Source organism: Ochotona princeps, chromosome 2 (genome assembly GCF_030435755.1).
Source record: "Ochotona princeps isolate mOchPri1 chromosome 2, mOchPri1.hap1, whole genome shotgun sequence".
NCBI lineage: Eukaryota > Metazoa > Chordata > Mammalia > Lagomorpha > Ochotonidae > Ochotona > Ochotona princeps.
The window spans coordinates 116,238,708-116,252,859 of record NC_080833.1 but is presented as its reverse complement, the minus strand read 5'-3'; the positions used below and the strand labels follow the sequence as shown (position 1 = coordinate 116,252,859).

The 14,152-nt window shown below is 40.2% G+C and overlaps 1 protein-coding gene across 2 annotated transcripts in view; it reads right to left on the bottom strand.

Annotated features, from left to right (window-relative positions):
• Positions 1–14,152, bottom strand: part of DDR2 (discoidin domain receptor tyrosine kinase 2) — a 136,604-nt gene that overhangs the window by 44,214 nt on the left and 78,238 nt on the right. For both annotated transcript variants that reach the window (XM_004589127.3, XM_058660559.1), the window contains exon 2: positions 8,924–9,050. In XM_004589127.3, coding sequence (XP_004589184.2) covers positions 8,924–9,005 — 82 coding nt within the window. In that variant the 5' untranslated portion in view covers positions 9,006–9,050. The remainder of the gene's footprint in view (positions 1–8,923; positions 9,051–14,152) is intronic.

The following is a 14,152-nucleotide window of genomic DNA, read 5'->3' as shown; positions in this document are numbered from 1 at the left end:
TTGGCTTGTCTGCAAGTTTGGTTCGAATCTTCTTCAGAAAGTCACAGATGCAAACACATTCTCCAAAAGAAAACTCTATCAGCTTCATGGGGAATCAGGCAAAGCCAATTTTCACTGACAGGTTGGGTAATTTGATACTCATAGGTTAAGGATAATATGCTTCAACTTTCCCAAGTCTTTATAAGTTTCATACTCTTGGCATTTCATCCAAGGAATTTAGATTTGATACTTTGGATATAGTAATCCACATCCAAGACAAAAGATCTAACAATGAAGGGTATTCTCCATGTATAAGCATTGCAATTTTAAGACATGATTCATCCTCAGAAGAGGAGTTTGGGATTATTGATTTAAGTAAGGTACCAGTAACCAACGACACATCACGTTATCCTCTTTTTTGTGTCTGAAAACTTGCATTAAGTAAGTTCTTCTATTAGAAAAAAGTTATTACAACTCTAAAATGTTGGTCTAACTTACTAAAAACAAACTAAAATAGTATCTTTCCCAAGGTGAATTTAACCTATCCCTCTAGCCAGTTCTCCTTCCAAACTAGGAAGAATCATTTTTCAATTTAACAATGCTTGTGCATAAAAAGTGCACTCTACTGTGGAACCTTGTATCTTTAGTGTGAGACTGAATCTGAATTCCTCCTTGAAATGCCAACAGCAGGAGATGTGTACAAATATGGGTATGCTTTAGCATATTTTCTGTTATTTTGTAACCATTGAAATGCTTGTATTCTAAAGCCGGAAGACATGAAGCATTTAAGTATAAGCACAGAGGTTTCTCCCAGGCCCGGGGTTACTCTTCATCTGTGACGAGACAAGACAAGGGCTTTCAAAGTCCTGAGACATCAGAGGACCGGGCACTTATTACTACACTTAATTGCTGCTGTTCAGGGAACCTCAGCATGTCATTCTCCTTCTGACTGCCTCACTCCGTGCATCCCCATCCAATCCACAGGTGTTATTACTAGGGCCTCCTTCTCAGCTTCCCAGTCTTGACCTTTTTGTGATTCCAGTCTTCCAAGGCATCATCTAGATCTTCTTTCTGCAGAAAATTACAGAGAAGCTTGGGAGTTTCTTGGCTTCCTTTCTCACCTCCCTCTTTAATTCTCAAGTATTTATTGATTGCCTATAACAGCCAAGTACTGCAAAAGGGCCAGTTACAAGAACACAGAGATTACCATCACATCAAATAGGACAAAGGCCAAAGTCATAAACATCTCTGAAACAGGGGTAAAAAAAAGAGTTGCATATTTTGTAACAACTCATCACCTCCCATGTAAACCCATAAAAACATCAGATTTGAATGTCTCAACTTTTACTTGATTTTACAGTGTATGTGTCCAAACCACCAGAAATTCCGGGAGGCCTCTCTTGCTACAACCATGTTCTTCAGAGACATGTTGGTTAAGACCAAGAGCTAAGTCAACAATCACACTATTCTCTTTAGAAAACACACACTGTAATAAATATTCTTGGCACAGGTACAGGGCCATGCATTTTACTCAGAGTTAGAATGGCCAGAGTTCAGAACTGACAGAGGATACAGTTCTCCAAAGGCAACCTGATTCTCCCTGGAAGGCCAAAGGGGCCATAATCATCACTAATGGACTCTATTTTTCTTTCCTTCTTCATCATCCACTTGCTAGAAACTTTTTGCGGTGTTTGGGGGTTTTCTCTTCCAACGTAGCAAGTCACAGCCCTTACGTTTTTCTGTAACTTTCCAAAGCCTATTCATATCCATTTATTAGACCCACCATTATTTCACTGCCACTCCCCACACCCTGCTCATAACCCTGAAACATGTAGAGAGCAGAGCTTATGGTCACCATTTTATAAATGAGCAGATCAAGGTCTGGAGGCCTTGAGTTCTGTAATCATGGTGTATTCGCCACACCATGTTGTCATCACACATCACCCTGATGGTGCACAGACTCACCTTGTTCAAAATGTAACCCCAATGGTCGAGAAGAACCACTAAGTGGGGGAACAATCTAGATGACGGCCTCATGGTGCCTGTTTCTGGTGCCACCTTAACACCACTTTTGCCCTCATGACCCTCCAGTAACAACTATCTCCCCCTTCCTATATCTTTTATTTATGCCTCTTATCTTTTTTTTTAAGTTTAAATACCTTTACTTCCTCTTTTCATCTGACCTGGGAAATTTATTCATCTCCAGCTCACTCACTTATCTTTAGTATTTGAATCAGCATGACACTGGAGATTGGACCTGACTGGGTAACATGTGAACATAAACATAGATACATGCTTACATATAAGAAAGTTAATGTTTTATATCCTTATTCTATTTTATAACCGTACTGATCTATGTATATTACATATTACACCTGTTTCTATATACAGTCTGTAAGACTCTACAGTACCTATGCTTTGGAAAAGGCATCAATAGTAATATGTGAAGTGATGCATGGCCCTCATGGTTCCAATGCTAGTCTCCATGATGACTGAGGTCACTGCTTGTTGTTTGTTGCTATCAACACTGCTGTTTCTCCTGAGCACTCCCAGCCTTTGCACATGGGATCCCTTAGAAAACCTGGGCTCTGGGCTCTGGGCTCTGGGGTGGGAAGGGAGGGCAACATTTTGGCATACCAAGTTAAGCCTCTACCTGCAAAGCCAGCATCCCATATGGGTGCCAGCTTAAGAACCAGCTGCTTCACATCCAATTTAGCTTTCTGCTAATGCACCTGCAAAAACAGGGTAAAATGGCCTGAGTGCTTGGGCCCTGAACCCAAAGGAAGCTCTAGACTCCTAATTTCAACCTGGGCCAGCCATGGATGTGGAGGCCATTTGAGGAGTGAACCAGCAGATGGGAGGTTCTTTTTTGCCTCTCCTGCTCTCTAAAAGCCTGTGTTTTAAAAAGTAATAAAGAAGGAGGGAGGGAGGGAGGGAGGGAGGGAGGAAGGAAAGAAGGAAGGAAGGAAGGAAGGAAGGAAAGAAGGAAGGAAAGAAGGAAAGAAGGAAAGAAGGAAAGAAGGAAAGAAGGGAAAATTGGAGCTCTGGATATACTAGTGAAAACAGAGAGGTACTTTGGTGCTTGCTGTTCCTGCTGTCTCCTAATCGTGCTGCTAGCCCTGAACCTTGGCCAAAGTCTCCCTCCACCCCCCACCGCCCGATCCACACCAATGATCGTGGAAGAGTGGGATTCTGTCCTTTCTTAGGGATCCAAGCAGCAGTATGTAAGATAATAAGATAAAAGCAAAATTGTAGAGCACAGAAAAAGACATTCAGCCAGTTATGTCAGAAGGAAAACTGTGTGTATGAAACAGGTATATATCAGATCCTGCATGCTAAGGGGGAAAAAAACAAGAAATGTGAATGACCTGCCCTCAAAGGAAAGGAAATACTTTCTACGTATAATCTAAATGGTTATTATAGAATATGGAACTGCATGTCTCAATACTATTATCTTCAGGCCTAAGTCTAATGAAATATGAAGTTGCTGTTGTAACACGATGTACAGAACCAAGGGAAAGGACAGAAGACACAGCATTTATTGATCGCATCCTAAAGTTTAAAGTAAAACTAGGTACTCATATTCTTTTAACTTTCATTAAGAACCATTGAGGCAACGGTCAGTGAAAGACCAGAAGAATGAAGTTCAGAGAAGCTAAACATTTGTCCAAGTCCACCTGGTTAATAGGTGGCAGAGAGTAGATGCAAAGTCACCTCTGGCCTAGTCTTTCCAAACATGTTTCTTGCCATTTTTTGATCTCCTGGAACCTCAGCTTCCTCATTTTTAACAAGCTGGATTAAATCACCCATTCTTACCCATGCCACCCCCTTTTTGAACTGGCTCTAGAACATCCAGTAACAGAGACCTTCCATGGAAAATACATTTTTTTTTCCTCCAGCATGGAATTTGGGACACAGGTCTGGTATCATGGTGCAGCATGGTGAGCCCCAACTTGTGATGCTGGCACACGATATTGGCGTGTTAGTTTCTGTCCCAGCTGTTCTTCTTCCTCTCCAGGTCCCTGCTGGTGCTCCCGAGGCTGCAGTGATTGATGGCACCCACAGAAGAACCTCGGTCAATTTCCTGACTTCATTCTGGTCCAGACAGGTTGTTTTGGCTATTTTGACTATCTACCTCTCCCCCCCCCCCTTTCTCCCCTCTACCACTTGGCTGTGTCTGCAACTTTGGGTGAGTTACCTGGTGTTTATGGGCCTCAATATCTCCTCTGGAATATTAGTATCATTTTACTCATTTTACCCATAGTATTATTATGAAGATTGAATTTGTTGACACCACTTCAGCTGGTACCAGAAGTACATAATGGGCTCATTAAAAATGGCTTGGTGCTTTTCTTGGAGTTTCACATTCTCTTTTTCCCTATTCAGCACAACCAAGGGGGTCCCAAGGGTTGCTGGGTTTCTGTTGTCCCCAGAGAAGGATACTTTTACTGGCAGAAAGGATACCAGAGGCCACCCTCAGGCTGGCTCAACAAGCACATGAGCAAGAAACAGCCAGATTAGGCAGCATTTAGTATTGCTCACTAAGAGAAACTCAACCAGGGAGGTCCTTTCCCAACCTTTTCATCTCCCTCCAGTGTACTGTTCAGGGAAACAAAAACAAGTTTCTAATCTGGCCATGTGATTAGAGGAATTAACATGCATCAGCCTGGGTGTGAGAATGGCAGCTGTGGAGGAAGCAACCAGAACATGTCCTGTGCTTTGGTTTCCTTGTGAGAGGGTTGGTCCAGAAGACCCTCTGGCTTTAGCCTTCTTCCTTCATAATGCTAACAAGATTAACTTTCCAGATGTGAGCTCTGTTTGATCCCATTACGCTTCCTCTATTGCTTGGCCTCAAGTCCTAACATCAATCATCTCTCACCTTCAGAAATGTACACAGAGAATTAGGAAACTAAGAGGCTGCATAACTATACATGATTTTTACAGAAAGGTTGTTTCTTCACTTGGCTTCCAGAGGAGCCAGGCGATGTGGAGGAATGAACTTTGTCTAGATCCTCAGGAAAATCAGGTTGTTTGGATTCATGCCACCCCACCTGGAAAAGCATCAGGGCTGGGTCCCCACTGTCCATTTGAAATGGTAGTTTTACATCCTCTGAAGGGTGTTGACCTTGGTGGCCGTTCAAATAGTTGTTAGTATCCAGTGTGTTTTTGCATCCAGTTACAGAGTCCAAAGTCCTCCCTTCTCTGTGGTTGTACTCTAGCTCCCTTATCAAATGCAACATCCTCAGTCCAAACTGAGAATGAAGGAAAAGTTGACCCAAGGACCTTAGAAGGGGATAGCACAGCAGCCCTTCTGTGTCTCACTCATCCCCATCCACCAGGAAGGCCCGTGGATATCTCTGATACCCCTAATTACAAATAGGCCCCTTTTCTGCCTACAATGCCCTTTTTTTTTTTCTCTCCCTATTGTTGAAGCAAAAGATGCTCTGGTTTGTAGTATCATGAAGTTGCTGCAGACTGGGCTGGAAGCAGGGTTTTGTTCCCAGTCTGTCACTAGAGGGCATGTTAGGATTTAAATTTTTTAAAATATTGATCAGCTATGTAACATGTGCTTAGACCTAGAATCAGTTGTTGCAGACTTCAGATCACTGATCCTGGGAAATGATAGAAGGCTTTAGAAAAGTTTCTCTCTCTCTCTCTCTCTCTCTCTCTCTCTCTCTCTCTCTCTCTCTCTCACACACACACACACACACACAGTATTATTAGTATTGTTATTTTAGAAAAAAACAGCTATGCAAAGTTAGGAGCTGTGATTCTAAACACGAACTTCTAAACTAGTGAGTAAAGTTCTCACATCATAAAATTATAGCGAAGTTTGCAACAGAAAGGGTCTCATAAATTGCCCCCCATCTCACTTTAGTACCAGGAAAAAGATTAAGGAAGTATAAGAAAATAGAACAACTTTTTCAGTGTCACAATTAATTTATCACCAAGCCAGATTGTAACTAGAGTTGTTACTCAAAATAAGTAATTCAGATTTTTTTTCTAAATGGGTTCCAAAGTGTTCATCAGAATATCCCAATAATAACCAATCCATCTATCTGGAAAATATACGATTATCTGATATAGACTTGCTAGCAGAAAGCACTCAGCCATGGTTTTGACATGAAACTCTGCTTCAAATTCTTCAGATAACTTTCCCACGGGATGGACCATCGTTAGGTTCAAGTTCATGGCTGCAGCTGAAAGGACTATGCTTCAGAATCCTATTTGCTGTGTTCAAACTGTCCATTTTCTGCCCTGGGTTGAGGTATACACACTGAAGAGGTTCACCCACTTGGTGAGTCATTTACATGGAGTGTGCCTGGCCCAAAGCATCCTCCTTGCTGGGTACCTGCACCTCCTGCCTTAGATCACAGAACAAGGAGATGGGAGTGGGAGGCAAGCAGTCATCAACAACCAAGAGAAATACATAGAAAAAAAGAAGAAATGGTGTCCAAAGCGCCAATCGGAGATGCCCCAACAAAGTAACAATGCACTGACTTGTTCAACCTATTATTCTCAGATCTTAAGAAATTTTAATCACATTCCTTATTGTGGGTAAAATATAATAGCCCTGGATATGGATTTTTTTAATTTTTAATTTATGTGAAGGAAACAACTTTATCGATTTAACAGTATAATGTGTCAGTGCCAGCATGGTGGCTCAGTGGCTAAATCCTTGCCTTGCATGTGTCAGGATTCCATATGGGCACCAGTTTGTATCCTGGCTGTTCTGCTTCCCATCCAGCTCCCTGCTTGTGGCCTGGGAAAGCAGTTGAGGACAGCCCAAAGCCTGGGAACCCTGCACCTGTGTGGGAGAACAAGAAGATGCTCCTGGCTCCAGGCTTCAGATTGGCTCAGCTCTGGCTATTGCAGCCACTTGGAGAATGAACCAGTGAATGGAAGCTCTTTCTGTTTCCATCTCTCTGTAAATCTGTCTTTCCAATAAAAATAAATAAATCTTTATTAAAAAGTACAATGTTACTTCCCACCTACATTCCTTCACTCACTTAGCCTTCTTCCTTTATTGTCTTTTATTTTTTACAATGACATACTTTCAATTCACTTTATAAACACAAGCTTAAGCTTCCACTAAACACAGAATCCATGAAACCATACTTAGAGAAACTACTATTACTCAAGAGGATAGCAAAATTTGTAAACGATATTCAAACCTCAAATATCAATTTTACTCATACACATTACTTTTTTGTACTCTGTAAATTAGTTACCACAAATCAGGGGAAACCATAATATTACTTTTGTGGATTGGTTTAATTAATTAAGCACAATGATATCCAATTTCATCTGCTTTGTGGCAAAATAGAATATTTTTTTATGGCTAAGCAGTGAAGGAGAGATAGTGTTTCACAAGGACACCATTACACTGTGAAGAGAACGAAATAACTCAAGAATCCAAACACAGCATGAAACAACTGTCCCTGTCATAAACACTTGTGGGATGGTAAATGTTTAAAACCAACCAGGAAACCTCCGTGGCATTATGCAGAACAGTCCATTATATGGTATAAATGACCCCAAAATGCCACTTCTAAATCTGTAACCAAGAGTATTTAGTATATATCTCTACCAAAACCTCTTCGGAGGACTAACTACAGGAAGTTGATTCGTAATGGGCCCACACTGTGCGCCTATTCAAATCCTCGCACACAACAGACTACCTCAATAAAATATCCAAAGCGAAATTATAAAACAATTAGCATACACAATCAACTGAATGCAGTAATAAGATGATTACTATGAACAAAACACGAAGTTAAAGAAAGCAAGTATGAGGAATACATTGCTGCATTTATGGAAAGCACAAAATAGCAAAACCGATCTATATTGCTAGAAAACATGATAATGACTAACTTTGGGGGTGAAAAGCAGAATTGTAGAGGAGCAAGGAATCTCTGAAGTGTTGGTTAGATGCATATATTCAAATCAAAAACTCATCAAATGAGGTTCTTTCAGCTACGTACACTTACCTATATTTATGGTTGTGACAAAATGAAAAAAAAATTCCAACGATTCGCCCAACTCTGAATCCAGGGCTTCAACGTGCATGTTTTTTTGTTCTCCCACCTTGATTTGGGGTGTGGCTGAATGACTTACTCTAGCCAGATCTTACCATAACAGCTTGAAAAAATGTTTGTTAGTCCTGCCTCTGCTCTTGTTTCTGTGTGCTTTCCATGAAAACACACCTTGACCAGTTTGATGAAGAATGAAATAGAGCATAACCAAGCTGTTCCCATCAGCGGAGCCAAGATCATCCTAGATGAACTAAGTCTACTCGCAGACTCGACAGTGAACCACGACAAGCAAGACAACAGTCCAACCAAACCCAGCCTAAACCATCAAGCTTACGAATAAAATAGACATTTCAAGCACTGAGCTGTGTATAGGCTGTTAGGCAGAATTATTGCATAACACATAAAGAATATAATTGTATAAAGTTTAAAATTAGATATAATGTAAAATAATAACAATGCAAACAAATCTCGGCTGAAAAAAATTCCTCTCACACATTTGTGTTAAGCAGGATTACATCCTGTAGGAAAGAGACTTCTCATAGAAGTCTACTGACCTGAGCCAGCAAGGGAGGGAAAAAAAAACCTGCTAAAAATCAACCTGCAGTTTTTCTCTTTGCTGTTTTCCCTAGACATTGCTAAAGAAAATGACTGATTTTTTAATTTTCTGTTTTTAAAAGTTACCCTACAACTCTTGCCTATTCTGTATCAAAGCAGCTTTCACATTATTTACACGTTATATAAACAGAGAAAGTACATTAGTTTCTGCTTCGACTCTATTGCCTCATGGAGGTAAATACAAATGAGGCTTGGGAGCGGGCTTTGGCTGGGCGCTCCCAGTGATGAACTTGACCATGGACTGGAAAGTTTAGCTGGTCTTCTAGCATGTAAGTGAGTAATGACTATGTTACCTGGATTAACCTGAGCTTTTGCAGAACTCAAGAAAGGCAGCAGCAGCAGCAGCCCTAGGGGCATTCTGGCAGTCGAGATCATCTCAGAAGACAGTGTTGGAGCTGGAGTCTACAGCCCACCAATAATCTAAGGAAGTAAGAAGAGAAAAAGTAAGTAAGACAGATACTGCTAACAGGAATGAACACAATTTCCACATTTAACATTATGTTCTCCTAAGTGTTTGCATTTCATATCCCAACTCATAGACATGAGGAGTTGAATAGTACATCTGATAACTACTTAATTAAGAATTTTAAACTGGTTGGGATTATATACACATGGGATTGAAATGAGCAAAACGGTAGCTGAGAAAATTCTAAGATAAATATCCATACAGTGAAGAGTGACAAAAATATATTTATGATGCCAAGCGATTTTTTTTCAAAATTTTGACACTGATCCTATATTAACCCAGAAAAACATTCATTAACCTTGGTATTTTGTTTTTTTTAAAATATATATGTTTAATATCTATTCTGATTTGTTGACTCTGGAATTGTGCTTGAGATTCTATGTTTTTTTTAAGTTTCCCTAGAAGGATTTATTTGATGGCATATTTGGTTTGGAGTCATAGATGTGAGTTCATGTTTAGGCTCATAAAAAGCAGGTAGTTGCATACGAAAATATTTAGAGGTATGCATACATATTTGGGTTAAAATACACGCACATGTCTCCTTTCTTTTTCAGCTCAGAGGACATTCCAATACCAACAAGCAAATCTAGTTCCCAGATGTTGTTTTTTAATACTGTTTTACAACAAAAGGAAACACTTCCCTTTAAAATTTGGCTGGTTAGAAGACTGGAAGAGGAAATACACAAAATGTGCCTAGAATATCGTTTCATGCCAGAAACAGAAAGTGTGCACACACCAAAATGATGGCAGTGAGTCAAAGGGACACAGAAGCTTCATGGGAGCCAGTTGAAAGAGCTCCCAAGGGCAAGGCTAGAACAACGTGAACAACAAAATAAAGAAGTATTGAATTGTAGCCCAATAACAAATAGATGCCCATGTGTTCTTGCTGAAGTAAACAAATCACTGAATTTAAAAAGTCGGAGAGGATATGGGCCCGGTGCGGTAACCTAGTGGCTAAAGTCTTCACCTCATACACACCAGGATCTGGTTCTAATCCTGGTGGCCCCACTTCCCATCCAGCTCCCTGCTTGTGGCCTGGGAAAGCAATCGAGAATGGCCTTAGCAAAGCCCTGCGTCAATGTGAGAAGCCGGGAAGAAGCTCCTAGCTCCTGGCTTTGGATCAGCTCAGCTCTGGCCGTTGCGGCTACTTGGAAAGTGAATCAGCAGATGGAAAATCTTCCTCTCTGTTTCTCCTTCTCTTTGTAAATATGACTTTATAATAAAACTAAATAAATCTTTTTCAAAAAAGTGGAAAATGATTGGCACATTTTGTAACTAAAAAATCACAATCATGAATGTGATTATTTGACATCTGTCAAGTTTAAGCAGCATGGGGTATATTTCTTCAAAGAGCATGTATTAAGGGACAAAGGAGGATCCAGCATTTTGACATAGCAAGCTTCAGCCTTTAACGACAGAATCTGATGTGCAGGGTTGTTGGAATCCTGGCTGCTCTACTTCTGATCCAGATCCCTGCTAATGTGCCTAGGAGAACAGAAAAGGATGGGTCAAATACTTGGGCCCCTTCACCCTTGGAAGATGCTCCCAGCTCCTGGCTTTGGCTAGACTCAATCACAACGTTTGTAGACCTTTGGGGAGTGAAATAGTGGATAGAAGATTCCCTGCCTACCTCTCCTCTCCTCTCTGTAACTCTGCCTTTCAAACAAAGAAAAAATAAAATCTTAATAAAATAAAAAGAGAAAAAAGAGAGTAACTTCAGTGGAGAAATATGACAAACGTTACCTCAAGCCAAGTGTTCAAGATTCACAGCAGCATCGATAAGTCATGCTAATAGGAGACGATGAGAATGGCATAATGAGAACAGCATTTTACCTCTGCGGTCCTTCTCCTAAAAATCCATTACCTCATCCATTCATCAGAAAAATATTAGACAACTCCCTATCGGTAATTCTACAAAATTACTGACAGGTGATTCTCAAAATTGTCAACGTCGTCAACAACAAGAAAGCCCAAGAAACCATCACAGCTAAGGAAACATCATGACTAAAAGTAATGGGAGATCTTGAATGAGATTCTGGAACAGGAAAAAGGACATTAGAACAAAACTAAGGAAATCAGAATAAAATAGTGCATCTACGTCAGCTCATTCATGTTGACAAATGTACTGTATTAGCATATTAATTACAGGGGCAGCTGGAAGTGTTTTATATAGGAATTCTATTTACTATCCTAATTCACACATAAAATTTTCTCTAGATAATACTAGAAATCAACCAAGTATCATTCACACTGTTAGAAACAGTAATCAACATGAGATTATAAATGGAGAAGAAATCCCTTGAAGTTGCAGTGATATGATAGGAAAGTTTCATGGACAAATCAGCATTTTGACCAGATTCCTGAAGGAGAGGTAAAATTATAGTGGACAACAGTATATAAGATTATAGTGAGGCTAGAATAAAAGGTGAGACTTTTTAAGCAAACACAAGCTCTCTGTCTTCACTCAAGAAGTACATTGTTGACACATTCAAAGTAGTGCTTTAAAAAGTTCTATTCAGGGGGATGGTGCTATGCCATAGTGGGTAGAGGCACTACCTGAAGGGCTGACATTCCATAAGGATGTCTGTTTGAGTCCCAGTGACCCCACTTCCAATCCAGCTCCCTGCTAATGCACCTGGAAAAGCAGTGGAGGACGACCCAAGTGCTTGGCCCCTGCACCCATGTGGGAGACCAGGGGGAAGCTCCAAGCGCCTGGCTTCTGACTATCCTAGCTACAACTAACACAGTGCTTTGGGGGGTGAATCAGCAAGTGGAAGACCTCTTGCTTTCTTTTCTCTCTCTCTCTTCTCTCTCTCTCTCTCTCTCTCTCTGTAACGCTATCTTTCAATAAAGAAATAAATCTTATTGTAAAAAAACAGTCTTATTCACATGAAGTTGCCTGAGAAGAATGGTGTCAAAACAACTCAAATACAGAAAAAGTGGCCCATGGTGGGGTAGGGGTGGTGGTGGTCAGCTGTGGGGATACCCAGTGATCAGCATGATTTCAGAGTACTGGCTTGCATGGGATGAAATATTGGTTTCCGTGTGTCTAGTCATTTGGCAATAGTCATTCCACAAATGAGTATCTAAACATGCCCAGAAAATGACACATGTAGGCAGGCTCTGGAGACACTGGTTTTTACTAAGGTCTGGCGTTAACTCATAACCGACATCCAGAAGGTTCGTCTACAAAGACCCAAACTTCTCATGTAAGTACTGAGACCCTGGCTTGCCTGGGCCAGCCAACCTTTCCTAATGGTCTTCTTTTTCTCTCAAGATACCTTTCAAAAGGGTTACCATCCTTAATGTCCTTCCCTCCATAATCCGGCATAGTGGTTCCTTCTATTAAAAGGTTTACTATGGCTCACGCTCTTTCCTTTATTAAAATACATGTTGAATTTACCTCCGTGGATCCCCCCCCAAACACTGCAATAAAAATCATCAATATGTAATTAGCTTCAAAATGGCTCATTCTTGTATCACCAGAATTATACTTTATACCCTGTACTAAGAATATGTCACAGAATGATTTTCACTGAACTGAGTCAAACTTACTAGATGTTCAAAACTGTTGACTGATTTTCTACTTAGAGCTATTGCTTAGTTTTAGGCTATGAATCTGCAAAATCAGGCATTTTTTTATTTTGCCTAAAATCAGGGTGACCAATAACGAAACACACAGCTGGGCCTTAATACACCTAGAAGCATTGTACCTACACCATGCATACCTAACATGCCAGACACAAGCTCCTGCAATATTCAGAACTCAATAGGCTTGTCCCACCAAGTAAGTAGCTGAAGAAACATTGTTAAAACAGATTGAGTCGCACAGCAAACTCTAGATAGGAACCTAATGTTCGGATCACCTGAAAATCCATATGGATTTTCATTCAGTTAGTGCTTATAGCTCTTACCTTACGTCTTCTTACTGTTTACTTCTTGGGCTCTTAAGTGGAGCATTAAGCCTTTGCTTATAACATAAATTCAAACATAAATTCTAAGATTGGAGCCTGTGCACCCATGTGTAAAACCAGGAAGAAACTCCTGGCTTCTGGTTTCAGACTGGCCCAACTTTGGCTATTGTGGCCATTCAGGGACTGAGCCACTGGATGGTTGATCTTTCTATGTCTCTCCTTCTCTCTCTCTGTAACTCTGCCTTTCAAATAAAAATAAATAAGTATTTAAACATATGGTATCTCAAAAATTAAGAAAGGAAATGAAGGAAGGAGAAGAAAAAGAGTGATAAAGAAGGAAGAAGGAAGAAAGAAAGGTGGAGGGAAGGAGGCAGGAAAATATTATTATACTAATCTATCCCTATCAACCGCCTAGAATCTGCTGTCTTTGTATTACTATCACATTCACATGAGAACTGACGATTATTGTAGCAATTATCACACATTTGCCATGACCTTATTAATGTGAGAAAACTCCTAAAAAATAAAGTTTAACTAAAAAAAAACTGTGCTTTTTCGGTAGCCATAATTATCAATTTTTGTTAGCCATTATTCAATAGTATCCATTGATCTGGCTTCTGCCTAACTTACCTGTCTACTTTCCTAGCCAAATTTTTCTCTTTAACTGGGGCCTCATTCCTTTCTTTCCCCATTGTAAACACCTCTGTAAAAGTTTCTTTCCTCTTGTCCAGTTCAATTCTCCAATCAGCAGCCACTTCCTCTGTGAAGTAGTCTCATCTTCCCTTGATTGTCACATGCAGCAAAAAAAAAAAAATCCTTTCATTTTCTTCTGTGTAGAAATGAGCATAGTTCATTGTTGCAATGTTTTAATTCATATCTCTCTCATTTGTGTCATGTTTATTTCACCCACTGTTGTATTCTCAACACCTATCACCATAGCTAATAAATATTTACAGAACCATATTTCTGGTAATGTATCTCAGTATCCCAAGTTCCACCCATTAAAAGGAAGTATCTCTGAAACTGTTTGCAAATGGTCATTGCCCTTTTGTTCCCCTTTGAATGAATCTTTTTACATTTAAAGCAACATGACATGAGCACAGAATCCAAAAGTACATGTGGAAGCCCTTCATGGCACTGGA